General features: G+C 43.8%; 1 protein-coding gene across 1 annotated transcript in view; it reads right to left on the bottom strand.

The window, feature by feature from the left end:
- Positions 1 to 564: 564 nt before the first annotated feature.
- The window catches only part of LOC306913507 (melanoma receptor tyrosine-protein kinase-like), a 62,148-nt gene continuing 35,136 nt past the window's right edge, over positions 565 to 27,576 (bottom strand). Inside the window, exons 8-28 of the mRNA XM_079490206.1 lie at positions 25,930 to 26,046; positions 24,870 to 24,996; positions 23,397 to 23,470; positions 22,743 to 22,833; positions 20,419 to 20,615; positions 20,152 to 20,284; positions 16,060 to 16,150; positions 15,624 to 15,781; positions 15,005 to 15,037; positions 14,107 to 14,251; positions 13,491 to 13,613; positions 12,228 to 12,326; positions 11,920 to 12,105; positions 11,444 to 11,599; positions 10,558 to 10,633; positions 7,318 to 7,464; positions 7,022 to 7,119; positions 6,543 to 6,677; positions 5,236 to 5,332; positions 3,898 to 4,040; positions 565 to 3,785 (exon numbers count right to left, since the gene is read on the bottom strand). Coding sequence (XP_079346332.1) covers positions 3,549 to 3,785; positions 3,898 to 4,040; positions 5,236 to 5,332; positions 6,543 to 6,677; positions 7,022 to 7,119; positions 7,318 to 7,464; positions 10,558 to 10,633; positions 11,444 to 11,599; positions 11,920 to 12,105; positions 12,228 to 12,326; positions 13,491 to 13,613; positions 14,107 to 14,251; positions 15,005 to 15,037; positions 15,624 to 15,781; positions 16,060 to 16,150; positions 20,152 to 20,284; positions 20,419 to 20,615; positions 22,743 to 22,833; positions 23,397 to 23,470; positions 24,870 to 24,996; positions 25,930 to 26,046 — 2,663 coding nt within the window. The 3' untranslated portion in view covers positions 565 to 3,548. The remainder of the gene's footprint in view (positions 3,786 to 3,897; positions 4,041 to 5,235; positions 5,333 to 6,542; positions 6,678 to 7,021; positions 7,120 to 7,317; positions 7,465 to 10,557; positions 10,634 to 11,443; positions 11,600 to 11,919; positions 12,106 to 12,227; positions 12,327 to 13,490; positions 13,614 to 14,106; positions 14,252 to 15,004; positions 15,038 to 15,623; positions 15,782 to 16,059; positions 16,151 to 20,151; positions 20,285 to 20,418; positions 20,616 to 22,742; positions 22,834 to 23,396; positions 23,471 to 24,869; positions 24,997 to 25,929; positions 26,047 to 27,576) is intronic.

The following is a 27,576-nucleotide window of genomic DNA, read 5'->3' as shown; positions in this document are numbered from 1 at the left end:
CAGACTCAAACAAGGGATTAAACTACTTTCGCTCCTATGCCACTAAAATGTGGAACACCCCACCCAGCAGCCATTAAGAAATGTGAATCCCTTGACTCCTTCAAAACCGCTCTCAAAGAGCACCTACTGTATACGGGCGGCTGCAATTCGAAACTGGCCCCCTTAAAAAATAAAAGTCAAAGTCCCCCCCCCCCTTTTTCCCCATAGCCTACTGTACATGTTTTTACCTTCTTTTTTTTTTAACTTTCTTTGATGATTTCCTCTTTTTTATAGAAGTGTACATCTGTACCTCTTTAAATGTTTTGATGAATTGAAAATGGAGGACCCAGAATAAGTCTAGTGATTTTCGGTGTCGTCCTGAAAGTAGCAGTAGTTTTTATATTGGCTTTTGTTTGAAATGAACCCATTCTACATACTGTGAAATAACATTTTCAATCAATCAATCACTATACTGCCATGTTTATCATTCTGTTGCTAATGGTGTGATGTTGCCCTAAACTAAAACATTTTAACAAACTAGCTAAACCAAAGAATGCTATGTTATTAACATAAACCAAACTCCACATTTGTACATATAAACATTTATTTCACATTCATATATTAATTGGGAAATTACACAAAACATTCATTTATACACAAAGTTCATTTCAACTGAGTACAGTGACAGCAGACAGGAATAAGTAATAAACCAGACACTAGTTTTGCGTATAGCAAGACAACTATTCCACACATTTCTGAATGCCATATGGGGTCTTCAAGGGTTTTCAGGCCAAGGACCACTTAGCTGAGAGAGAGATGAAGGGACCCCCACTAGTAAGTGTTGCAAATTAAACCGTTTCATAGATGTCCTGCTCTTTCCCCCCACCATATACACCAAACCTCTTTGACGAAAGCAGCCGATCTACGAGCTGAGAGCTCACAACGCCTAGCAACACAAATATTTGGTGGCCCGGCCCCCTGTAGGGTATCAGATATGGTCGCCCCTAAACCATCTCGCCCCTCGATTCTTTCCGCCGACCTCGCGCTGAGCGAGGTTTAGGCATATTTTTACTGGGGTTAAGTTTAGGTATAGGGTTAGGTTTAGGCATAGTTTTACTGAGGTTAAGGTTAGGAATAAGGTTACGTTTAACCATTTAAGCATAATTTACTTAGGGTATACTTTAGGAATACCAGGCTGCGCAGTTCCGCCGGCTGTACGCCCGGGGCGAGTTGGTAAAGGGTTCCTAACTGGAGCTCCTGTTGAAGACTCCTCCTGCTATATAGACAAATCCACAGAGGGGTGCCCTGGACTACACCTGGCCTACAGGACACTGCTCCATGGATTAGTGCCCTGTCAGTTTAAGGGTACACCTCAGTAATGGCCGCGCCCAGGGCACCCCTGGCATTCAGACATTGTGGAATTATAGTTGTCTGGCAACGTGAGGCTTTGCAGACAGTAACAGAGCTGGACAGTGACCGGACACTTAAAACAGTGTAGTTTCCAGAAGAGAATTTGCCATCCATTTATACTCCAAAATCCTACTATTAACAGTTTTAATCTTGGAGCTGAGACAACGAGGATCCTGGTGAATCATGACCATAACACATTTGATTCTTCTACACCAATCAGAGATGACGCTGCTACACGTCGTTATGATGATTCAGGTTATATTAGTGAAGTCTCTCTGCATGACATCGCACATTTACACATGTCCTTCTTCAAACCAGAGTGTCATGACACCCTCCGGCCTCCGCACCTGGCTGCCCTCCCCCGAACAACACGGGACAATTGTGTTTGTGTAGAAACTGTAGACGCTTTGAACCCACAACCTCCATGGTGGTGGGTAGGCACTTCACCACTGCGCCGCCCAAGCACATTATAGCTGATAATGCAATTCTCCTTGGAGAAAATTAAGGGGACGTTTTCTTGTGGAAATTCACTCACTGTCGACGTCTAGTATTCATATACTGTAGCAACAGTGAGCAGACAGGCAGCAACACAGTTCACATCAGAGTAACTATTCACATCACAGTAACAATGCAACTATATTCACATCACAGTAAAAATACTTTGGCTCATTTGTTGTCAAGTGAAAGACTATTAAAAAGCTCTATTGTACCGTCAGTGTTGGCCAGTGACGTATTGCCAAGCAATATAACATTTAAGTAATCTTACTACTTTACCTATAGGAACTAAGTTAAGTAATATATTATTACTTTACTGGTGGAGTAAGAAGTAACTTCTTACACTTCCTGAGCATCAACACTGTGTATATACATCAGTGACTCTCAACCTTTTCTGGACCTTTTCAACGATCAATCACAATTGATTGTGTTCTGGCCTTAATGGGGAAAACACCACTTGCAATATATCCTCATGACCCACAGGTTGAGAACCGCTGACCATAGACAAATCCACCTTCACATGCGTCTATCATATTATTAAAACAACAAACATAAATGTAGCTACAACTGTATAAAAAAATAACACTGGTTCTCGACACCCGGTCCGAGGACCACCAGGAGTCCAAATGGACCCTTAGGAGGTCTGTAACTTTGAGCAAGTTTAAATGGAACCAAATGAGTCCTTTTGGGTACGCTCCAAATGAGTCCATACTACAAAATGACATAAGTCGCATTAATCAGACTGCCCAATCAGAGATGACTGACTGTGATGAGCGGTGACCTGCATGGTCACCTCAGCACCACACCTAGCTGTTTTTACTCTCAACCCACCAGACCCGGAAGGGTTAATGTTATTACACTCTCAAAGTTACAGACCTATAACTAAGGGTCCATTTCTACACTACAGTCACAGACCCGTAATTGGTTCCATTTGTACACTCTGAGTTACAGACCCTGTAAGGGTCCGTTTGGTGCCATTTGTACACTCTCAGAATTACATTCGGACCCCCAGTGGTCCCCAGACCGGACGTTGAGAGCCAATGCCAATGTCAAAAAATGACACAGTGACAGTGCCGCCATCTATTGGTCTGAAGCTTCCAGTTCAACATTTTGACCGTCAACACCACAAATAAAAAAATATTAATAATAATGTTTTGTTTGAAAGCATGATACAAACCATAGCTAATCAAGTCTGGCATTGTGATCGTTAGCTAGCATACAGGCTGACTATGTAAACGTTAGCTAGCCGAAAAGTTGAAGTCTCAAGATTTTAGCTAGTACACAGGTTGACCATGTGGACATTTAATGCCATGTGAACCGTTAGCTAATGTCAGTTAGCTAATGCCGTTGACCATGTGAACATTAGCTATCATTAGTTAGCTAATACCATTGACCATGTGAACATTAGCTATCATTAGTTAGCTAACACTGTTGACCATGTGAACATTAGCTATTGTTACTTAGCTAACACAGTCGACCATGTGAACATTAGCTAGCATACAGGTTAACTGTGTGAACGTACAGTACCCTAGCGTGAAGGTTGACACGTGAACAATAGCTAACATCAGCTAGCATGCAGGGTAACATTAGCTAACATTATTTAGCGTACAGGATAATGTTAGCTAACATAATCTAGTGTAAAGAGCAACATTAGCTAGCATTATTTAGCGTACAGGTGCACGCAGCGCAGCGTTCATTCCCAGGTACTCCAGGTTCTCGGCTGCAGGGAGGAACAAACTGCTGCGAGTGGGCGAGGTTACGTGGGGTGGTGGCAGGAAGTCCTCATGGTAGTCGGGGTTGTCCAGGATGTCGTAGTACGCCGGTTGCAGCGAGTTGCGAGTGTTCAGGTATTCAGGTCCCTCGGAAACACATGCTGGGAGTTTTGGTTCCTCCTCGTAGGCCTGTAACGATCATGAAATGAGGACGGTTAATTGTCATACAAATCATGAAGATTTTAATTGTTTTTTTGGCATAGAACATGTAGTAATACTTGATGTAGTAACAGGTCTCTACCTCCAGGGGGTCAGGGTGCTGGGTGGCTCCCCAGTCCAGGTCCAGGTCCTCATAGTTGGGATTCACTACCTCCGAGTGCCTGCTGCTCTGGCCGGGTCCACCCACACCCTGGCTGGGTCCACCCATACTCTGGTTCATGTACTCTGGAGGAGACAGAGAGAGAGAGTGAAAAGTGACACCAACTTTTCATTCCACGGCCAGCGCCAGGGGGCGATAGTTCAGCGACCGCCACCGTTCACCACCATTCTATTTGGTTGTAGAAGAAGAGCGCCTCCTCGTCTCCCGAACGAAGGTGGTCGCGCTGATCAGACTAATCACTGGCTAAGAGTCTTTAGATTGGAGTTGCTATTGAGCCACTAAACACAGTCATTTATCCAGCGCGATTTGAAAAAGTCATAAAAAGTCATAAAAAGGACTAGAAAGGCATCATCCACCACCTTCATCTTTTTTCAATGCATTGAGGCTGAAGGGAAAGCAATAGAACATGGAGCTGCCGATCGACGAGAGCTTTGATATGCGGTAAGCCAACTTTATAGGTTGTTTAAGTCGTTAGCCTGGAATGAGTTACGATAAGAGCTAAGATCAGACTGTGGTGGTGGGGTGTGATTTGGGCTCTGCTGTAGGTGGAGATGGGGAAGTGGCTCATGGGAGCAGTGTCAGGGTTTCATGGCATGTGTTTTGTGTTTGTGACTAACGAGGTTTGTCCCTATTTAGTAGAGTGTTGGGCCCGGGCGTGGCCGTTGGCCACACAGACTGAAGACACAGAACTATTTAGTAGAGTGTTGGGCCCGGGCGTGGCCGCTGGCCACACAGACTGAAGACACAGAACCAACTGAACTGAAATCCACGTGGCAGGCAATGTTCCCAGCATGGCTGGGCTGACCTTATTTTGCACTCAGAGTATTTATGTTATGTTTAACCAAGTGTCTGTGCGAGCCAATTAATGCATCCTGTGACTGTCCTTGGAGAGGATTCAGTCACCAAAGCAATAGGCACTGGGCAGCATAGCAGCTTTAACCACTAAAAGCCCAAGATCCACATTCTGATGAAAGCTTTCCCTAAGTGGTTAAAATAATACTTCCTATCAATTACTCATCCCATGAAGCCTTGAATTCATGTTTTTTATTTATTTATTCATATTTTGTTGTGACTTCATGAGCCAATATAATAATTGAACATTTGTGATATTTGTGGTGTCGTCTGCGGTATAGAGAGAGACCAATGCAACACGATATAAAATAATATTATAAACACTCACAGTGTAAATAATAATAATAAGGTAACACACACACACACACACACACACACGTGCATGCGCGCGCGTGCGTACATACGTACCAGGTCCGGAGTAGAAGTGGTCTGTAGGGTTTGTAGGGTCTGTGATGTAACGAAGTATTACACTGTTTTCTCTCACTGGGTGACCGGCATGACCATTCTGGAGAGCAAGAGAGAGAGACAGACAGACATATGGAGACAGAGAGACAGAGACAGACAGACAATAACGACAATGAACAATGTGGACTGTCCAGTTGCAAACGGTTGTGTTGCAAGTGGTTGGACGTTGCAACTAAAACTCAGCACAAAAGATTCTGAAACTTAACTTTGTTCTGTTGCGGCTGCTTTCGGATCTTTTAGCTGTGTTGCTCATTCGGCAAATGCCCGGTCCTTACAATCTATACCTCGTTGCAAAGGTGACTAATCAACGATTAAAATTATATACAATACAATACCAATTGGTATTATTAAAGTGGAGAAATAATGGACCAAAATTAAGTTTCTGAACTTTTAGTTTAAATGGAGTTGGAACAACAGATGTTCAGGAGGTGGAGAAACACACATTGACCGTGCCCTTCACGCCACTCTCCGCCCTCCACGCCAATCTACCTGTCCCTATTTATACCCGCCCAATACCACCCAGAAACCTCCTTGTTTCGCGAGCCTCGCTGCGTCGCATAAAAGCCACTTTCCTACAGGCTTTCGCATCCCACCTCCACCCCATTCACCTCCATAGTAGCTCCTTTCCCTGCTCTCCTCAAAGGAGCTTTATCGGCTCTAGAAATCCTACATTCACATTGCTAAAGTGGAACAAATGATTAAAACCAAACTACCAAATCTTCTCTCCCACTTTCTTCCATCTCCCATTTCTCAGGTTCCTGCTGGGGGGGTGACCGTCCATGCGCGCCGTAAGACAAACGCCATACAACCTCCTCCCCAAAGACTTCAGGATCGGCCACTCCCATTGCCCCCCCCATTTTCACCAATTGGTATGGAAGCACTTGGTATGGTATGGAAGCACTTCATTCACATTTCAGCCTCCTACAGCAAATATTGCAGTTGCTAGAGGGTCGTTTAGGAGGATTTGACCAACCGCTGGTGGCCATTTTGAATTTTGGTGCATGTTAATGCATGGGGCTGGGTCATGGGCATTAACATGGGCTGGGTCCCATGTTAATGCACCCAGCCCAGTTCACAGAGAGGATTGTGTGCATATCTTTTGCCTTTATTTAGGTCAGGTGCACGCAGCCCACCCATCTGACCACGGTGCCATGTTTAATGGCAGGCGTCAGACGACAGCCCGCCGGGTCAGGTGCGTGCGTCGGTGTGTGTGTGCGAGGGTGTGTGTGTGTGTGTGTGTGTGTGTTTACCGCAGTGGTAGCCTTAGAGGGTGCGAGGTATTCATCATCGTCGTCACTATCATCTTCCTCCTCCAGGTCTTCAGGCAGAAGAGACGAGAAGATTCTACTGTCTGTAGGAGAACACACACTCCTACACTCATCTCCCTACACGCACGCACGCACGCACGCACGCACGCACGCACACACACACACACACACACACACACACACACACACACACACACACACACACACACACACACACACACACACACACACACACACACACACACACACACACACACACACACACACACACACACACACAGGTTGGTCGACTACCTTTTTTCACTGCCAAAAAAAATGGGCATCTTTGACAGACAGACAGACAGACAGACAGACAGACAGACAGACAGACAGACAGACAGACAGACAGACAGACAGACAGACAGACAGACAGACAGACAGACAGACAGACAGACAGACAGACAGACAGACAGACAGCTCACCAGTATCACTAGGTATCTTGAAGGGTCTCTGGCCATTTTAGAGAATTCCACGATGAGCTCTCTGAACCTGGGACGGCTGGACGCGTCGATCATCCAACCTAACACACACACACACACACACACACACACACACGCGCGCACGCACATACACAGGTTTGTATTACACACACACACATACATTAAGTGTGCATAAATACATTAAACAGTGTCTACATTTAACATAAACACCTATAGTGCACACGGAGGGTTGGGGGTTAGATGTGTGTGTATATATAGAAGATTATGTATTCACATACATTTAACCAGTATCATATACACGTCTATAGTGCACACGGGGGGTTGGGGGAGGCGCTCTCCTCTCTCCAGGATCGAACAGATCTCATTGGCCGGAATCCCATCGTACGGTTTGGAACCCCATGTCATCAGCTCCCATACTGTCACTCCTGGAGATAGAGAGACATAGTGTTATAACTAGAGAGAGAGAGAGAGAGAGAGAGAGAGAGAGAGAGAGAGAGAGAGAGACACTGTCATACCTAGATAGACCATAGACCATACATAGAGGGTATGCGTGTGACATCATCATCATACCCGAAGTTATGCGGGAATGCCTACTGAGTGGCAAAAAACTACTTTCTAGCCTTGACAGCCCACATCCAAACAGAAAAGTCCTTTCTGATTGCATTAAACGACATTAAACTCACTTCACCACTCGATTTGCCACTCACTTTATGCATGCGTATACCATCTATTAGAGCAGGCAAGGGTTCTCAACGTTTTTGGCTGGGGACCCCCGGAAATAGCCTGGCTTGGCCAGACTAATATCATTAGTCTGGAACTTCAGTGTGAAGGATTTATTTCCAAAAGGCGGTTACAAACAGATTGCAACGTCACAGCAAAAGAGTCTCATTTTGAATAGTACATTTCGAAATGTAATTCAAACTGAGGAGTGCCAGACCAATCTCCCCAGGGTTTTTTTTTTTCCTGTGGCAGATTCGTCTGGTATCCAGGCTACCCCGGAAATGCTTTGGCCATGTCTCGCTCTTGTGCATCGCTCCCACCGTATCGTTTGGGCACAGCGATCTCAAAGGGCATAAATCACAAGGAAGACATATTGTGATATTGCGGTGTTATGAAAGACCTATCCAGCCACAGTCATCAGGGAGTAGGATTGCCTAAATTGGCCAGAGCTGAAAACAGCATAGCCGATTAGCCGACAGGGAAGGAGGGCTGGGAAGACATGCGGCCACAGAAGCCCATTTCCAGGAAAGCGAGTGTTTACGCATGATACGCCTAATAACAAAGTGCGATGTCAGACAGATGTTAATGTCACAGCGATCTCAAAGGCACGTGTTCGTGTTCCAATAATCCTGACCGTAATTACAAGGGAATTAAGTAAAGGTCAGGAAGTGAACAAGAAGGGAGGAGGATGAGGCATTATTACAAAAAGACTGCAGGAGGAATATGAAATGCTACTGTGGGGAGAATGAAGAGAATTGGACGGAGATGATCTTGTGAGCATTGCCTGCTCCTGCCTGCCGGCACGCAATATACGTAGCTTGAAGAACCAGGTTGGACGGTGTCGTCCATTCAACTGGTTTCAGAGATGGCTTTGACAGAGCATCAGCTTCACATCCTACCTGGGTCACGTTTTTTGAGCGGTTCTACCCGCTCCAACGTGTGGCTGTGTGTGTGTGTACAGTATGTATGTCTGTCCACCCCCCCCCCCCCCAGATGGCTTGTGTATATGTATGTCCAGTACAGATAGCAGATCTACAAGCTCATAATGCGCCGTGACACGTGATGCTCTCTTACTTTTACTTAAGTAAAGAAGGCATTCAACTAGAACCCGGAGACCATGTGACCGATTTGGATATTCTAAACCTGGGCAACCCGTATCAAAAGCACTTCAAACATTGTTTCATGGTTTAACTACTGCATTTACGTATGCCCTGGCAGGCCTACAGTAGGTGTTTGTACTATTTCACAGTAACAAATCGATCAAAGCCAGTTGACACCACACCAGTTACATGTCACAGGATGTACATGAGAACAAGGAAGCTCTGAGAAGGAAGAGAAGTGGTCACGTGACTGGGCTGCACCATGACACTTTCATGGGAGCCAAACTCACACCGGAAGTGCAATGAATACATGGCAGTGAATGGAGCCGGCTGGACCAGCTCATAACAAACATTATTTATGAACAATTGAGACCTTTGCCATATAATCGGTTCAGGAATATAAAAGAAGACATATCACAGGTTGTTTTCTAATCACGTACTTTTCGATGTGCACAGTATATAATTTTATCTGAGGATCTAAACAGCAGCAGGTAGCCTATCGTTTCTGAAACGATGGGAAGTCTCGTGATACTTGGTACGTTCAGAAAGGTACTTTGTGCTCTTTAGATACCATACCTCTATAACAATTACACAGTGTACACATCGAAAAGCAACACAGCAGACAATAATGTGTTACATGTCTTCTGTTATTTTCCAGAAGTGATTACTTTACAAAAGGTCTCAGTCATTCATAAATAATGTTTGTTCATGAGCTGGTCACTGAGCTCTCATTGACTCCAGTGCATTCTGCCAAACTTCCGGGTAGTTTGGCTCCCATGAAAGTGTCCATGAACGTGTCATGGCGCAGCCCAGTCATGTGACCACTTCTCTTCCTTCGCAAAGCTTCCTTGCATGAGAACAGGATGGGGAATGTAACCCAGGTACCAAACATGGTGGTCTGTCAATCATGTGATGTCACTTCCTAGACTTCCACTCCCTCCTGTGCTTGAATGTTTGGTGGCAGCATGCTCTGCTGCTGTGTTTGATGATCAAACTCCTACTATCCAATTCAATTGCTACTCAACGGTGAGTTAAGAGTCACATGGTTAGGTTTATTGTCGATGTTTTGGTCAGTTGGTTATGTGTAAATGTTTTGAAATGCATCTGCTAACATGCTCTTCTGTAAATGCTAGTGGAGCTAACCGAAAAGCCAGTGTTAGTGTAACGACTATCATTTTAATAAGGGAAAATTAGCTAAATGTGTGGCAAATCTGCAAAAAAAAAAGCTTACCACTAGCTTTCTTCACAAATGTGTTTATAAAGGTGTCTACTATCACAGAAAAATTTGACATGTCACATGCTACTTAAAGCATAATGAAATTTTGGGAATTTTGCCTTATATTGGATGTTTATGGTACCCCAACTTTCAGCAGCTGTCACAAAGTTTCCCAAGGGAGTTGGGTTGGAACAAATGTATATGTGATTGTAGACACCTTTATGAACACATTTGTGAAGAAAGCTAGTGGTAAGCATTTGTTTTGCAGTTTTGCCACACATTTTGCTAATTTTCTCAAACTATTTGTTTGGGCGGAAGTTGCGGGATTTTAGTGTTGTGATTGGTCGGGAAAATATCGTATAAATCTGACGGATGTTCCGGAGGATACATCCGTAGCTTCTCTGCCTTAGGTTGTGACCAGGCTTTTCTTTTAGCAGATAAGTAAGCCTGGGACCGAGGCTAGTGTAACAGTGTGAAGTTACCATAGCTCCACACGTCACTCTGATGGGTGTAGGTCCAGTGAAGAATAGACTCCAGAGCCATCCACTTTATAGGAACCTGGGAGAGAGAGAGACAGGTACATGAGCTGCCTGCCTGCCTGTATGTGTCACATTACATCAAAGGTGTGAGACAGAAGAAAGCAGACATGTCAAAGTTGTAGATTGGCACAAAACTAAACCAGCACAAAACTAAAGCTATAAAACAAATACGGAGGTGATCCGGGGAGGATATATGGTATGCAAGTCCACTTCAACCCATTAAGACCTGAGGCGCCGATTCTACAAATGCCTTCTCACACTTTCAAGATTTTTCAAAAATGTTTAAAAAATAACGGATGTACAAGCTCGCAGCACGGCACGAAGTAACGCTTTGTGAGCTTCGTTTACCTGCTATTTTTGAAAGCTAAAATCTAACATGAGACAGACGCTTTACCGGGTTCTAATGGGTTAAGTATAAATCAACTCCTCCAACTCATAACACTAACCTCTAATAATGGATTGCATTTTTATAGCGCTTTTCTATGCACTACATGCCTACTCAAAGCGCGTACAATGGTCCATTCATTCATACATTGGGAGGTGAAGCGGCGAACAGTCGACGCCAGCGTCCTCACTTCCCACATTCACACACCAATGGTGGCAACCACCGGAGGCAATGCAGGGTTCAGTGTCTTGCCCAAGGACACTTTGACATGTAGACAGGAGGAGCCGGGATTCAAACCGCCGACCCATGGATCATTGGACGACCTGCTCTACCTCCTGAGCCACAGCCACCCCTAAGTCCCTCTAAGTCTAAATGGCCATCCCACACGCATGCACCCCCCACCCCCCCCCCCCCCACGCACACACACGTACAGACACAGCGTACCTTCCCTCCATCAGCATGGTACTCCTTCTCGTCGTGGTTCAGGAGTTTAGCCAGACCAAAGTCTGTGATCTTCACGTGATGAGGAGATTTGACCAGAACGTTACGTGCTGCCAGGTCTCTGTGCACCAGGTGGCGCTGTTCCAGGTAGTTCATGCCCTGGAAACACAATAGGCCTCTAATGTTACTCATCAAGTGTGTATTTTACTCATTTATTTGAAAACTAGAGTGTGATTACCATTACAAAACATATACATGGACCACTTCATTTCAACCATTTGATAATAGCCGAGCTTGTAGATGGACTATTTTGAAAACGGGACATTCTGCATATAGAGTACTTTAGTGGTACCAATTAGTGGTCGAATTTTTATGCAAATACTATTTTACTTTCACTTCATTGATACTTTATACTTCAAAATTATGAGTGCTTTTTTCACCACTCAGGGAGTGAGTGTGTGTGTGTGTTCCTCTCTTACCTTAGCAATCTGCACACACCAGTTGAGCATGGTCTGTGATCCAACGTGGTCTCTGTTCAGTCTGACGTAGTCCAGTAGACACCCGAACGGCATCAGCTGAGTGACCAGCTGCACTGTCGAGGTCAGGCACACTCCCAGCAGCCTGCACACATGAGCGTGATCCACGCTGGCCATCACGTACGCCTCCTGTAACACACAACACACACACTATACTTGTGAATGCCATTTGTTTGCCAAATCATTTAGAAGACATTTTTAGAATCTGATCTCAGGTCAAAATGGGTTAAACGTGTGTCAGACTGACTTACGTCCAGGACGTCCTTGTTGGCTTTAGTAGACGTTGCTTCTCTCAGAACCTTGATGGCGACTGGAATCTTTATGTACTCTCCTTCTGGCACCCACAAACCCTACACACATCAAACCAAAATAATCTTTATGTACTCTCCTTCTGGCACCCACAAACCCTACACACATCAAACAAAAATTATCTTTATGTACTCTCCTTCTGGCACCCACAAACCCTACACACATCAAACCAAAAGAATCTTTATGTACTCTCCCACAAACCCTACACACATCAAACCAATCTTTATGTACTCTCCTTCTGGCACCCACAAACCCTACACACATCAAACCAAAATGAAAACATTGGGATTATTCTTCACCTCTTCATTTTATTGAATGTTGAGAGAAAGTTGAGATTATGTATACATGAAAATGTATACATAAATTTGGAAGCAAAATAAATAAATAAAAGTAAAGCAAAGTAACTTACACGTACCGGTAAGCAGTTACTTTCCAAATGGAAAAGTAACTAGTTACTTTTTGAGAGCAGTAACGTTAACAAGTTATTTTTTTAAAGTAACATGCCCTATAGAGCGTCGCAGTCTACATTTTTCCTATAGATATTTCAAAAAGTATTTATTTAAAGACGGTTACGCCGTGGACAAAGCCAACTCGAGTTGTGACAACTCATGACAACAAACACAATATTTTGGACCAAACAAATAATTACAAAGAAGAAAAACAACAAAAAAAGTGTTGTAACCTGCCGTTTCTTTCTTCTTTCTAATTATTTGTTCAGCCCAAAAATTGTGTTTGTTGTCATGATTTGTCACGACAAGAGTTGGCTTTGTACGAGGCTTAAAAGGTCTTTAAATAAATACGTTTTGAAAGGTCTATGAGGAAAATGAACGGGGAATCATTTCCTGGGCCCTGGTAGGGGGGCGGGACTGCAACGCTCTATACATTGATATAGATAGATCAAATCTACACTAGTAGTGGTTTTCTCAACCTCTTCGGTAACAGGGACCACTTCAAAATCTGGAAATGCGTTTGCAGTCCACCCATTCTGACCACACACTTTCAGAGCATGCTTATTTTAATGATCATTTAATGATGACAACCAGGACCAAATTTCATTCCGTACAGCACTTCTATGGAAAGGTAATGGAAAAAATCATGGCTCCCTCTAATGTGTGAGGAGACTTTGATTTTTCATTTATTTTAATATATATGTACTGTATATAAAATGTTTATTTGATTTGAAAGTGAAATAGGCCTTTAAATACCTTGTACACGGTTCCGAAGGCTCCCGACCCCAGGATTCGAACCCTCTTCAGCTCAGTCTCCTTCAGGATTCTCAACAGAGCCTGATTAGGAGCCTCACCACTAGGGGTCAGAGGTTCCACCAACTGCACACACACACACACACACACACACACACACACACACACACACACACACACACATACACACACGTATAGGAGTGTTTGCGTAAGAGCCTGCAGTATGTCTGAAGGTCATAAATGCAATATCTGCTCCATTTTCCCTCTTGTCTTGGCGGTAGATCGATGGTCTCTCCAATGGCAGGACACCAGGGTTTGAATCCAGGGTAGTTACATAATAGTAGTTACATAATGCAGCACAACAAGGAGCACTTCACCCATTTTCAACCCATTGGTCCTCACGAATGCTCATGATAATATGGCATCACTTATTCATTACCAACTCGCTCTGACTCCTCTGGTGCGTTATCCTCTTAAAACACGAACATTTGGCAAGAGCGAAATGTCACACTCAGAGTGACAAGATAAGCCACTTCTTTATTTTTCCATATGCCTTACGGTGATTAACAGATGATTAATCACTCATGCACGTGCGCGTATGTGTTTGAGTGCCACTGACCTCTCTTTCCTGTAGGAGGCGCCGTACAGTCCTCTTCCTCTTGATGTGTTTTCGCCGTAGCAACACGAAGGCAGCCAGTGATAGGACAACGACGAGCAAGAGCCCGCCCACAATGCCCACGGCAACCATGTTGTGTACGGGAGCCCTGTAGGGACAAACAACCAGTAGTGGACAAAGTATATACTCGAGTAAATACTCAACAAGTAGGAATTCTAGACCTTGAACTGTGATCATTGAGATTACTCATGAACTCTCGTGCTACTCCTCCGTCCCGCCCAACACTCCCCCCAGCCCGTCCGGTAGATGAAATGGCCAATATCACCCTGCCCGCCCGGCTACCCTCCCGCAAGCACGGGACAATTGTGTTCTCATACGCCACCCAAAAAATAAAATAAAGCTGGCTGCACCACGAAAAAGCCGTTAAAGCCGGTTGCACCACGGTGGATCCAATTCCGAACCCACGACCACAACCTCCGTGGTGCTGGGCAGGGACTGACTATTTACCACTGTGCCACCCGAGCGCCCCGTATTTCGTCCTCTTTATGTGTAGAAGTAGCCTACAGTACATGGGGAAAGTGACAAATAAAAGTGATTCTGATTCTGATGGAAAGGGCCACTAAATGGCCACACTGCCCCCAGGAGGTCACATTGTGTATCTGCACTCTTACCAGTAACACAATAATGAAGATACTGCCAATTAGTATTCAGTGTTAGTGCCTTCAATTTGAATAGATTGTAGTAATAATTAATTACATTTTAATTATCATGAATTCCTTGCTAAAAAAAAATAAATATGCATGGATGTACATGGTTTCTGCCCGGCAACGATAACATGCACCATAGGACTGTTTGTACACACAGTGTTGAACTGTAGATGTTGTGTAGATGGACATCTTACCCATTACACCTGGACAGTCCAGGACCCGTACACCTGAAACAACACATAACAATGTTAACCTCATTAACAACACTAATCAACAATCATGTTATTTTTTCCTATCCATATGACACATCATGATTAGAAATGTCATATGTGTAACTTACTTTTAGAGCATCTATGAAATCTATGAAAAAGCTTAATCTTTATACAATAATGTAATAGAGCGTCGCAGTCCCACCCCCTTTCATGACGACGACAGGCCCAGGAAATAATTCCCCAAGCTGTTTTCCCATAGACATTTCAAAAAGTATTTATTTAAAGATCTGTAAACCTCCAACAAAGCCAACTCGTGAAAAATCATGATGAAAAAAAGGGCAGGTTACAACACTATTTTGGTTGTTTTTCTTCTGAATCTCTATAGTCAGCTTGTTAAACAACTTTGAAGAGCCCTGGTTCAGATGATTATTAAAAACAATAGCTTTCATCATAGGGTACAATAGATTAAAGTTGAGAGTGATTGTCAGCAACATGAAAATGTCTGTTAAAGCAAATTTAGTGCATACATGCTTGTGTGTGTGTGTGTGTGTGTGTGTGTGTGTGTGTGTGTGTGTGTGTGTGTGCGTGTGTGTTGTCCCACCCCTGGCTACAGTTCCGGTGACAGTGTTGACACTGTTTGGTTTCGTCTGCGTATTTCCACACCAGCGTGTCTCCGTCTCCCGGGACACCTTGGGGACAGTGGGACACACAGTGGGGGCCGTCCTTAAAGTGTCCACACTGGACACACTGATCCGAGCCCTGGGAGAGAGACATAGATAGAGACACGGAGAGAGAGAGAGAGAGAGAGAGAGAGAGAAAGAAAGAGTATCTTACTTATTTTGCCAATAATTCATTTACCCCCGTTTGCTCCTAATTATGTCAATTAATCCCTCTCCCACACATTACTGTGTATCACTGCACGCACGCACGCACGCACGCACGCACCTACGCACGCACGCACGCACGCACGCACGCACACACGCACGCACGCACGCACGCACGCACACACACACGCACACACAATGTTAGGTACGTACGGCTCCAGTGCAGGTCAGGGATGAGTCCTTCAGCAGACACTCTGAGTGACACTGAACACAGCTGCTGTTCAACGCCACCTCTCTGTGCTCCCTGTGTGACGATACACGCACACACACGCACACACGCACGGACACACATAAAAAAACTACAAAACCCACAATCCCACATTTGATCTATACAAACAGTATAGTTAGGGTCCCATTTGTGGGTCGTGTACCCATTCTAAAGGGGTTGTGACTTGTGAGCATATATATCCTTCTTTTTTGGGGGGGCTGGGGCACGGGCACCCTAGACCAGGGCTATTCAACAGGCGGCTTACAGGTATGATGTGTGCGATATATAAAGTGCTAGCTAGATTATCATAATGACAGTAATCCTAAATTATATTCTATCATATTCAAGGGTTTTTGGAGATAAATTAGACAGACTCCTGCAGAGTGTTTGTGTGTGTGTGTGTGTGTGTCAATTTTCAACCGATCTTTGGTTTGTTATAAACGTCAGAGACGTCCGCATACTTATATGCTTTTATACGACGTTCATATAAAAAAAAAAATTAAGCAGATAAGCGTCCTGAATCATAGCCACGTTGACGTTTGTAATAAACCAACCCGTTTGTAAATCCGTCAAGATTTGATTAGTTGATTAGTTATGACTGTTTTTGTTTGAGCTGCCATTGAACATACTGTACTGTAGCCATGAAGCAAGATGGCCGCCGGTTGAACTACCTCAGAGACTCCGCCTTGAGCCATCTAGACTTTATATATATCTATGAGGATTGCTGCAGGTGAAGGCAGTTCAGTCTCACTTGAGGCTAGGTAAGAGACAACAAAGCAGAACTGCAAGCCAGGGAAAAGCCTGTAACAGTTTCTGCTTGTCTTGAGTGTACATAGTTTTCAAGTGTTCATTTTTGTTTCGGAACGTTTTACTTTTTTGGTGTCAGTGGTTTGTAGCTAAAAATCAGACTTGTCAGAAGTGAGTGATGCTGTACTGTACTTGTGCTGTACGTACTGTACTATACTGTACAAGCTCTCCTCCCTGGTGTGTGTGTGTGTGTGTGTGTGTGTGTGTGTGTGTGTGTGTGTGTGTGTGTGTGTTTGTGCGAGTGCGCGTCTGTGTCTGTGTCTGTGTCTGTGTCTGTGTCTGTGTCTGTGTGTGTGTGTGTGTGTGTGTGTGTGTGTGTGTGTGTTTGTGCGTGTGTGTGAGTGATAGGATGCACAACAGTAGGTGCGTTTACATGGACAACTTTCTTCCAATCTGATTAAAATAAACCCGATTGAAGGTTTTGGATCAAGTGTTTACATGGGGCAAATTCAATCCGATCAGGTGTTTACATGTGCCCACTTTTAATCAGATTAGCTGCTGTTTGTATAATGAAATCAGACCCATCTGAACAGAGTGGTGATGTACTCAGGGGCAGCCTTAGAGATCGGGAGGCCCCGTTCATGATGTCATAATTTTAATAATTAATAATTATTATAAAAAATAAAATAAAATGATTTATTTTCACTTTTTTTGTCAGTGTCTCAGCGCTGCTAGTGCAGTGAGTGCACGCGGGAGGCCCCGTTCATGACGTACTGTACTGATACCGTATTTGTACTGTAGCCTACTACATTGTACTGTACTGTACTGATACCGTACTTGTACTGTAGCCTACTACATTGTACTGTACTGTACTCGTACTGTAATGCACTTGTACTGTAGTCGTACTGTACTTACTTGTACTATACTGTACTCATACTGTACTACATTGTACTGTAGGGCATTCACTTCTAGTCATTTTTACTAGTTGACTAGTTGCCTAGTTTACTAGTCGACTAGTTGATTAACTACCTATTATGTAAAAGTATAGTACAGTACAGTACAGTAGGCTACGAGTACGCTCCACTAAAAAAATCTCAACTTCCCATCATGCACCTGTGCACGGTGTGAAGCTCGACAGCGCCACTTTGTCACCTGTTGGTACCCTAAACGGACGGACAGACAGACAGACAGACAGACAGACAGACATAGGGACACACATTGCCGTTCCTTAAGTGGCTGCACCACTCAATAATACATTATTATTATTATACACAGCTAACCCTATTATTATTAATAGGCCTATTATTACTATAAAATGGGTCACCACATGTGTTTTCCCACTTTTACCCATTCTTCCCTCCCGCCTTTACACACACTGAACTTTTTTTGGGGGGGGTTTTAATCGGGAGGCCCCCGATGCTCGAGGCCCGTTTCAATTGAAACGATTGAAACATATATAAGGCCGCCACTCATGACAACACAAACAATATTTTGGACCAAACAAATAATTACAAAGAAGAAAAACAACAAAAAAAGTGTTGTAACCTGCCGTTTTTTTCTTCTTTCTAATTATTTGTTCTGCCCAAAATATTTTGTTTGTTGTCATGATTTGTCACGACTCGAGTTGGCTTTTTCCACGGCGTAAACGTCTTTAAATAAATACTTTCTGAAATGTCTATGAGGAAAATGAACGGAGAATCATTTCCTGGGCCATGGTAGGGGGCTTTATAGGCCTACTGTTACAACGCTGCTGTTTGTGTAGGCCTACAGGCTACAGCCCTACTTGTAGATGGGCTTGCCCACTTCCAACCCATGCCAGTTAGCCCTTGTGTAGACCACTGGGACCTATATAGGCTTGCCCACTTCCAACCCATGCAAGTTAGCCCACATGTAGACCATGTTGGAACTACATGTTCCCAGTTCAAGCCCATTCCCACTTGTACCCATGTATCCCGCATTGAAACCACATGGGACCCAAGTGGACGTGCTGGCTGGGTTCCATCTCTCCTCTCTCATCTCTGTCGAGAATGCAACTAGCCTACTTGGACTGTGTCTGTTTAGCAATGGTAGGCTACTGACTGGTAGAGCCTTCAGACGTCGGAGTTGATTGATTTCCAGCTTATTTTGTGGCTAGTAATTAATAACCCTTATGGTCTGAGTCGTCTCCTTTATACTATTTATTATTAATTCAGCTTTCACATTTTACCCTACCCTATAGTTGCAATGGAAAGAATATTATATTAAATATCTATATACAATGAAAAATATTAAGAGTACATGGCATGCACGCCATTTAAAATGTCAAATAGGCTAATGTGGAATTTTACGCAGGTGGTTCCAAATGATTAATTGATTACATCACTAGCAAAAGACGTGAAACTAGGTCAAATCAATTACTGTAGCTGCAGCGGAGCTGTTCCAACTCTGACTTGAAGCAGCGGAGCTGGTCCGACTCTTGACTTGAAGCACACTAAACTGACCAGCACGGCTTCAAGTTTAAACCATAATGGCATGTAGGCATAGTATTGGATATCAACTTTCTTCAGCCAAACAGAAACAGATCTGCGATCACAGAGGCAGGGGGGGGGGGGGGGGGGGGCAGCGCATGCAACTTCAGGTAGCCTACGAGTGATTCTCATCATCCATTATCTCAGTGGCTGCAACACTTTTATTTATTTATACTTTTTATTTGCATGGGAGATTTTCGGCAATAGTGCCGTGTACACGTGTGTGTGTGTGTGTGTGTGTGTGTGCGCGCACGTGCGCTTGCAGAGAGAGAGGGGGGAGAGGGAACGAGAGAGAGGTATACCGCCTCATCACACTGCCAAAAACAAGGAGGTTAAGCAACAGAAATTGCCGACGATTTGATGTGCAGAAAGAACATATCAGATTCTAATCGGGTTAAGGTGTATACATGGAAGAAATGTCCTCTTGATCGGGTTTAAAAAAAGTCTAGACCACCCCTCTGCACCCGATTAGAATTTAAATCGGGTCGGACTTGATCGGGTTTATTTGGGTGTATACATGGATATTTTAAATCGGGTGTATTTAAAACCTTGTTTTAACCCGATTAGAACGTGACATGTAAACGTGCCTACTGAGTCTTGGTGGTGTGTTAGGCTGCACAACAGTGACACTTGGTGGTGAAAATATGCTATTTCCGTGCTCAGACCCAGGGACACAGCCAGGGAGTCCAGGGACACACATAGCTGTCTATAGGAGTGGTTGCACCACTCAAAAAGGATATAGGCTATGCTCGTGAGTTACTGTATCTCAGGTGAGTGACTCACCCTTCCAGTAGGTGGCAGTGTTTCACACAGCGGCCCCTGCGCTCCAGATGTTGACAGGAGAAACACATGGACGGACCAGGACCCCAGCAACCCTGACCTGTACACTCTGGGTCACAGGTTCGATTCCCATGTTCTACAGACAGACAGACAGACAGACAGGCGTGGAATATGGAATTTTATTCAAAAGCCTATGACTAAAACTTAATCAAGATTTGCTGTCAAAATGAACACTGCCGTGAGGGTACAATTTGGGGGTGTCCTCCTTACCACATGCTTCCTGAGAGAGTGAGGGTTCAATTTTGGCCACCTGGCCGGGGGTCCTAAACATGCGTGTCCAGTGGTCCGCCCGCGTGTAGCAGAGGCCACGGTTGACCTTGACGACGACATTTCCGTCGCTGACCTCCGTGAGTGACCTCAGACCCAACCAATGCACTGCTGTGTTCACGATAATCACACTGTAACCCCTGCAATGGACACATACATGTATGCACACGCACACTTAACCTCTGTAATAGACATACATGTATGCACACGCACACTTAAAGGGACACTTCACCCTTTTTGCAAAAAAATATATGTTAATGACGTTTAGAAGATTTAGAACACTTTCCTGGGGTCTTTATGTGTGTAATATGTGGTTTTAGATATTTTAGATTTTAGCAGTGAGCCCAGTGTCTCTGATGTCATGGACACTGGGCTCACTTTCTTCCTGGAATACAATTCCCATAATACTTTGGTGCACCGCTCCTCCTTGTGGATAGGGGGAGGGCTGTCTTACTGAGACAACATTTAGTCCAGGAAATGAGTGAGCCCAGTGTCCATGACATGAGAGACACTGGGCTCACTGCTAAAATCTAAAATATCTAAAACCACATGTTACACACATAAAGACCCCCAGGAAATTGTTCTAATTCTAGGGGTGGGACGATATGGGTACCTCACGATACGATATATATTGCGATATTAGGCCCTCGATAACGATAATATCATGATATTCAATATTGCGATATTTGCGATATATCAATATATTGTATGAAATTTCATCAACGATATATCACGATATCTGCAACTACAAAATACTTGGAACTGAAAAAATGCTATTTTCGTGCTTGGACACAAGGAGGGACACACACATAGCTGTCTATAGTGGTTGCACCACTCAAACACTAAATTAATAGAGTTTGAAAAAATATTTTAATATCGATATTTGAATAATCGATATCGATTATTTATCGCGGGAGGACGTATCGATATATATCGCCATATCGATATTTCAGCACACCCCTAGGCATTAACATATCTTTTTTGCAAAAAGGGTGAAGTTTCCCTTTAACCTCTGTAATAGACATATACATGTATGCACACTGTTATGGCCAGCCATAATTAGGTCTGTTTATATTTTGTATTATCTGTTGTTTCATGTGTTCTGAGGTGGAGAGTTGATGAGAGGTGGAGGAGACCAGCTGTGCCATCATGAGACTGATTACTGGAGAGTGCCTGCTGCTGTGGGGAATTGCTCCTCTCCACAGATTGGCCGGCTCTGATGAGCCCTATGACACCAGCAGTGGATTGGGTGGTGGCCACACCCGATCTACTATAAAGCTCAGTCACAAACAACTCTGCTCAGGACTGAGCTTCAGGGCAGCAGGGAATCGGTCTCCCTGTCCTCTCACCACAACCTGCGACCAGCCTGTCCACTTCTTTATTTGGGATAAGTTTGTGAGTTCTGTTTTTGATTTGTGTTCTTCTGTTTGTAGTTGTCTTTTGTTAGTTCAGGTTATATTTGGGTTTATTGTATATATTTTTGTAAATATTCTTGATTTTGGGCTGTAAATAAACGCATTCAGTTTTATTGCAATTGTCTTTCTGCATTTTATGTTGCTTCCCCTAACCCTAGACTAGGGTGCGTAAGACACACGCACACTTAACCCATTTTGGACTGATTTAAAAAAAGGCTTCTAAATCCTAACATTTTTCTGAAACCTATGTTTCTATGTCAGTGGTACTCAACCTTTTTCATGTCGAGGACCCCCAGAATTATCTCTATTGGGCCATGGACCCCCATCTCAAAATATGTAGTTCCAGGGACCCCCAGAAGCAAAGATTTTAGTTAAAAATGTTTGCTCTGAAATATATATTCAATGATTTGCGCCACATTTTAACAATTTTTCAAAAATGGCAGACCTACAAGCTCGTATGAGGTTGTCAATCTGCTATTTTTCAATAGCTAAATTATAGCAATGTTAACTTTAAAACTCAAAGGGGTTCCCGTCCAAAATGGGTTAACCTCTGTAATAGACACATACTATACACTTATCATACGGCTTGGTTGAATGCTTGATTCTTATTGGTCAATCGTCTAAATCAGCGGTGTTATTTCTGGATAATGACCACTCCGCACTGCACTGCTTGGATTTAATGCTGTACCCCAACATGACAGCCATGTAAACAAACACACAATGTCATTTAACTAAACAACATGCTTTCAAGACTGTTTTTGAAAACATTTGAAGAGAGAAATAGACTATCTACCCGAAAATGGATTCCATTTGATCCAACACTCAGTTCCCGTGTGTGTGTGCGCGTGTTACCTGTGTGCACTTCGTCCTCGGATCATCTCCAGGTTTTCAAACACAGACAGGGAGTCCAGTTCAGCGGGCCATGACTGGATCATCATGTAACCTCCACACACACACACACACACACACACACATTTGAGTTGAACCATATATTCAGTCAACTAAAATCCTATGATATTCAGTCAGCTAAAACTGGTCTAAAACAAAAACATTTCAAATGACTAAAATATGACAAACTAAATGGAATTTTATTCTAAAGACTAAAACTGCATCAAACTTTTCTGTCAAAATGAATGTAATCAATAGCAGCAGTACACCAGTGTGGCCAGAGGAGGGCAGTGTGAATCCATGCATAAACTGAGAACACTTGGCTACTAACTTTGTCTTAAACAGCTGTTCTACAAGCTCACAACATGAGATGTTGTACGTTTATTGATGAATTGAGTATAATGCAGGACCACAATGGAAACAAGACCCCTGGGGTCATTTTGTGTTAACCGTTGCGCTATCTGTGCTTAACAATATTGTGGAAGTATTCAATCAATCCTTTTATTTTTTATTTTTTTGTAAAACCAGCCATTTTTCAATATCAGATACTTTTTCATAGATAGCTTCATAGACTTATATTATTGTTATGATGATTTAATAACATTTATAAAAACATACCAGTGATTTCTTTAACAGTTCTGAAGTACTCCAGCTTGGCAGTATCCATCGGTGGTACGTTGTAATACCTGTCCCTGGATGAACCAATCACAAGACAGCTTACTGAAAGGCAATCCAATCACAATCCACCTTACTGTGGCGGGTCACCACAGACCTAATTGTTAAGGTTTAATCACACAATGATTTCTTTTTTAATTGACAAGTAAGCCTTGCCGAGCCATGAGGCCCATCTCGTGTTTCTGTAGCGTGAGGCAGCTTGATGTACTAGTACACCCCCTGGACATGACGCTAGTATGTCGCAGGGACTTAAATCCAACCCTTGATGCTGAGTGTCAAGCAGGGAGGCACTGGGGTACCTTTTTTCAGAGTCTTTGGAATGACCCGACCGGGGATCGAACCTCAACACTCAAACCACAAGGCCACTGAGGTTCTATTGTAGGCCTATCCTATTATAAATGCTCCACGTCTCTGTCTGCGTGCTTGTGTGTAATGCACGTAACTCGAGAACCGTTCACCCCACCGACTTCAAATCCGACACACGTGTTCCACACCCCCACAGGGAGTGCATTGCCTGGCCTCAAGTCGGTCGGACCCACGGTTCTCCAGAACCACCACAAAAGGCTCTGGTCAGGCTCTGCCAGTGGGCCTAGTCAGCCTAAATCCCCTCACCTGTGCAATTTCCAGCCTCTGCCTCAGCCAATTGATTGCCATGGCAACCCCACACGGGCCTTTCTCGGCCCCACCTCTCTCCCTGTGTTTTAGGATCCAAGATGGCCGCAGCACCAGGAGGGGGTGGCCTTACTGGGCTGCGTTCACAAATTCAAGACACCTGTCTTGCGTTTGTCTTGTGTCTGTGTTTAATGGCTACTCCAATGCATTTCCAATGGAACCCCATATGGTTTGACCAAACATTTTGTTTGATGGGGGGGAGGGGGGCAGAACACATCTATCAAAGCTGTGTTCAGACACAAGTCAGGTGTCAGACACAAGGCAAGTGTCTTGAATGCAGCCCACTAAGGGCATATGTCGACCCCGCCCGCTCACCTCTGCCCCACCCCCTCCTGGTGCTGCGGCCATCTTGGATCCTAAAACACAGGGAGAGAGGTGGGGCCGAGAAAGGCCCTTTGCCCTCTTCAGACACAGGCAGATACAGAGATCTCCATGTGGGACACAAGACAAACGGGTGCTATGACAAGTTGACAACGGGTATTATTAGGTTCCCAAGTTGCATCGTTCTCAAGTAGGCCAGTGGCCGACGGGCCCATACAGGTCTAGTTGATACAAATGGTATAAATGTAACTCTTAGAGTGAAATGAACATGGATGATTTTACAGTGTAGATTGGGGGTCCCACCCAGTGATTATAAAAGGTATCAACCCATTTGTGGGTCACAGACCAATTTTTATGGATCAAAGTAATTTGATAAGGGGGATGACAGATCAAAGTGATTGATAAGGGGGGATGACATCATACCCCAGGAAGGATGTGGGCAGCAGGGACACGGCTCCATTGATCTTGGTACAGTTCCTGAAGGACTCAATGTTGGAATCATTGATGGCGATGGCATCACTGAGAGACCCAATCCCTATCCCATCACACACTGTAGGGGAGAGACATTTGTATACATTTGAGGACTTGAAAGGGAACATTCTGCATAATGAGTACTTAGTTTTACTTTCGAGCAAAACATGCAAGTACGTTTTCCACCACTGCTCCCACCAACTTATTAGCCTGGGCACCATTTCATTTCGGGTATATGATCCGGTCGGGAGCGGATGATATCGTTACGTCATGTTGTAGTATTGTTTTGTAGTCGACAGGCATGGATCAATGAAACGGAACTTCCTTTTCCCTCAAACCGATTTTTCTCAATAAAAGCTGCAGGCTACGAGAGCTTTTATTGTTAATCTTCCGGTTTGAGGGAAAAGGAAGTTCTGTTTGATTGTACCTGCCTGTCGACTACAAAACAATACTACAACATGACGTAACGATATCATCCGCTCCCGAGTGGATCATATACCCGAAATGAAACAGAGACCAGGCTACCTCCGAGGTGGAAAGCCTGGCGAGGCGAGGTTACCAAGTACCAACCTATCATTGTGCCTTGTTTTCAAGATCCTTAGTGGTACCTGAGTTGTACCAGCTGTGGCCAGGTACTTGATCAACTATTTATCTGGAGTAAGACACATGTACTCCACCAGGGGACACGTTATCTTAACTCACCCATTGCAGAGTGCGCCTTTTTACGTCTATATTGTACCTCGTTGCCGATGACGCCTTATCACGCCTTTTTTAATATCAATTGATTATGGTCCAGTTTCCCCATGTAACATTCCCACATGAAAAAAGCTGCTGGCTTATTCTTTCTATGGGGACACAGCAACTTAGAACGTAAATATCTCGGAATCACTTTTTAGACCAAAAACAAGCTTGGATTGTGTCTGATTTATTTAAACGATAGTATTTCGCTTACAAAAAGTATGTTTTGGGTGGATAAAATGACAATCGCGGGACCTCAGTGTCACACACATACCTTTAGGACAAACTCCGTCACATTTCCTGCATCGTTGGACTCCTCCCTCCTGTACCTCGTAACTTCCTGGACTGCACGCACGCACACACATCCCCTGGTCTGTCACCACATAGTTATCTGTAACACACACACATGTACGCATGTTTGTTAAATAACCAACGACGGACTGACATTTAATCATGATATCAACATTGCTGTCTCGTCTGTGTGTGTGGCTATGTGCGATTGTGTGTACATGAGTGAGTTATTTTTGGTACTTCAAGTATATTTATTTTCATTTTCATGTGTGTGTCTGTGTGCGCGCGCTCGCACGTGTGCGTGTGTGTGTTAGGGCATTAAGCAACTAGGGTTTTTCTCGATTTTGTAGGCCTCAAGATCAGGTAGATTATAGTTATAGTCACCAATGTACACAGTTTTTAAATGTACTAATATTTATTTCCATTTTTATTTTTTTATTTTTTACATAACAGGTAGTTAAACAACTAGTTGTCTAGTAAACTAGGCAACTAGTCAACTAGTAAAAATGACTAGAAGTGAATGCCCTAGCACCTCATTCACAACAGCGTTTACGCTCATATCGTGAGCGGAGCGTGAGCGTACGGGCATTTACGAGGATTCCCACATTACGTGGGAATTCATGGCCATTGCCTTGAACTTGGCGTTGACTTCCGTTGGTCATAAACTCCGCTCAGTTCCGCGTCAGCTCAGAGGGTGGTGTAAGCTAGGGAATTCACTTCTAGTCATTTTTACTAGTTGACTAGTTGCCTAGTTTACTAGTCGACTAGTTGTTTAACTACCTATTATGTACCTATTTTTTTTTTAAATAAATATTTGTACATTGAAAAACTGTGTACATGGTGACTATAACTATAATCTACCTGATCTTGAGGCCTACAAAATCGGGGGGGGGAAAAGAAAAAAAAAATTGTATCAACTAGTCAACTACTACCAACAAGGTCGACTAGTGGATTTACTAGTCGACTAGTAAACTAGTCGACTAGTTGCTTAACCCTTAGAAGGTGAAAGACGCCAATTGGCGTCTTCATCAGAATTCCGTAAATGATCAATGACGCCAATTGGCGTCTTCGCCGTTTTTGATTAATCTAAACATATTAATATGCTCCGAAGCGCTGTTTAAATTCCTGAGCTTATATTCCAACTACATTACCCAGAAAACCCGTGTCACGTGACACACGTGTACGTGTTGCCATTGGAAGCTGGTCCCACCCCCTGTAAACAGTGGGGGCAGAGGGAGTCTTCATAGTTTTCATTGTTTTGCCTGTTTACCCGTCTCGCCCGAGCGATTTTCTAGCAGAAAAAGTTGAAAGCAGTACTATTTATTTGAGCGAGTTTTGTGGTAGTAGTATTGATCCATACGCGTCCCAGTCGCCTTCTCCAGGCGGAGTAGCCCTGGTCCAGTGCTTACAGCGAGACTCGCTGCTCCCTCCCTCCTTTTTTCATTGTCTCCCCATCGTCGTCCGATGAGCTATACCGGGAAACCATTGAAGAAGACGATCAACCCGGAATGTTTTGAGGTAATCTTATTGTAGAAAATGCCCTTCTATAGTGATCAGACATCATAAGATGATCGCTACAAATAGATGCTTGGATAATTACTACTACTAGTCAGATCATGACGCCAGAATG

This window comes from Electrona antarctica (assembly GCF_951216825.1).
Source record: "Electrona antarctica genome assembly, chromosome: 20".
Taxonomy (NCBI): Eukaryota; Metazoa; Chordata; class Actinopteri; order Myctophiformes; family Myctophidae; genus Electrona; species Electrona antarctica.
The sequence above is the reverse complement of the archived record's forward strand: the minus strand, read 5'-3'. Positions and strand labels throughout refer to the sequence as shown.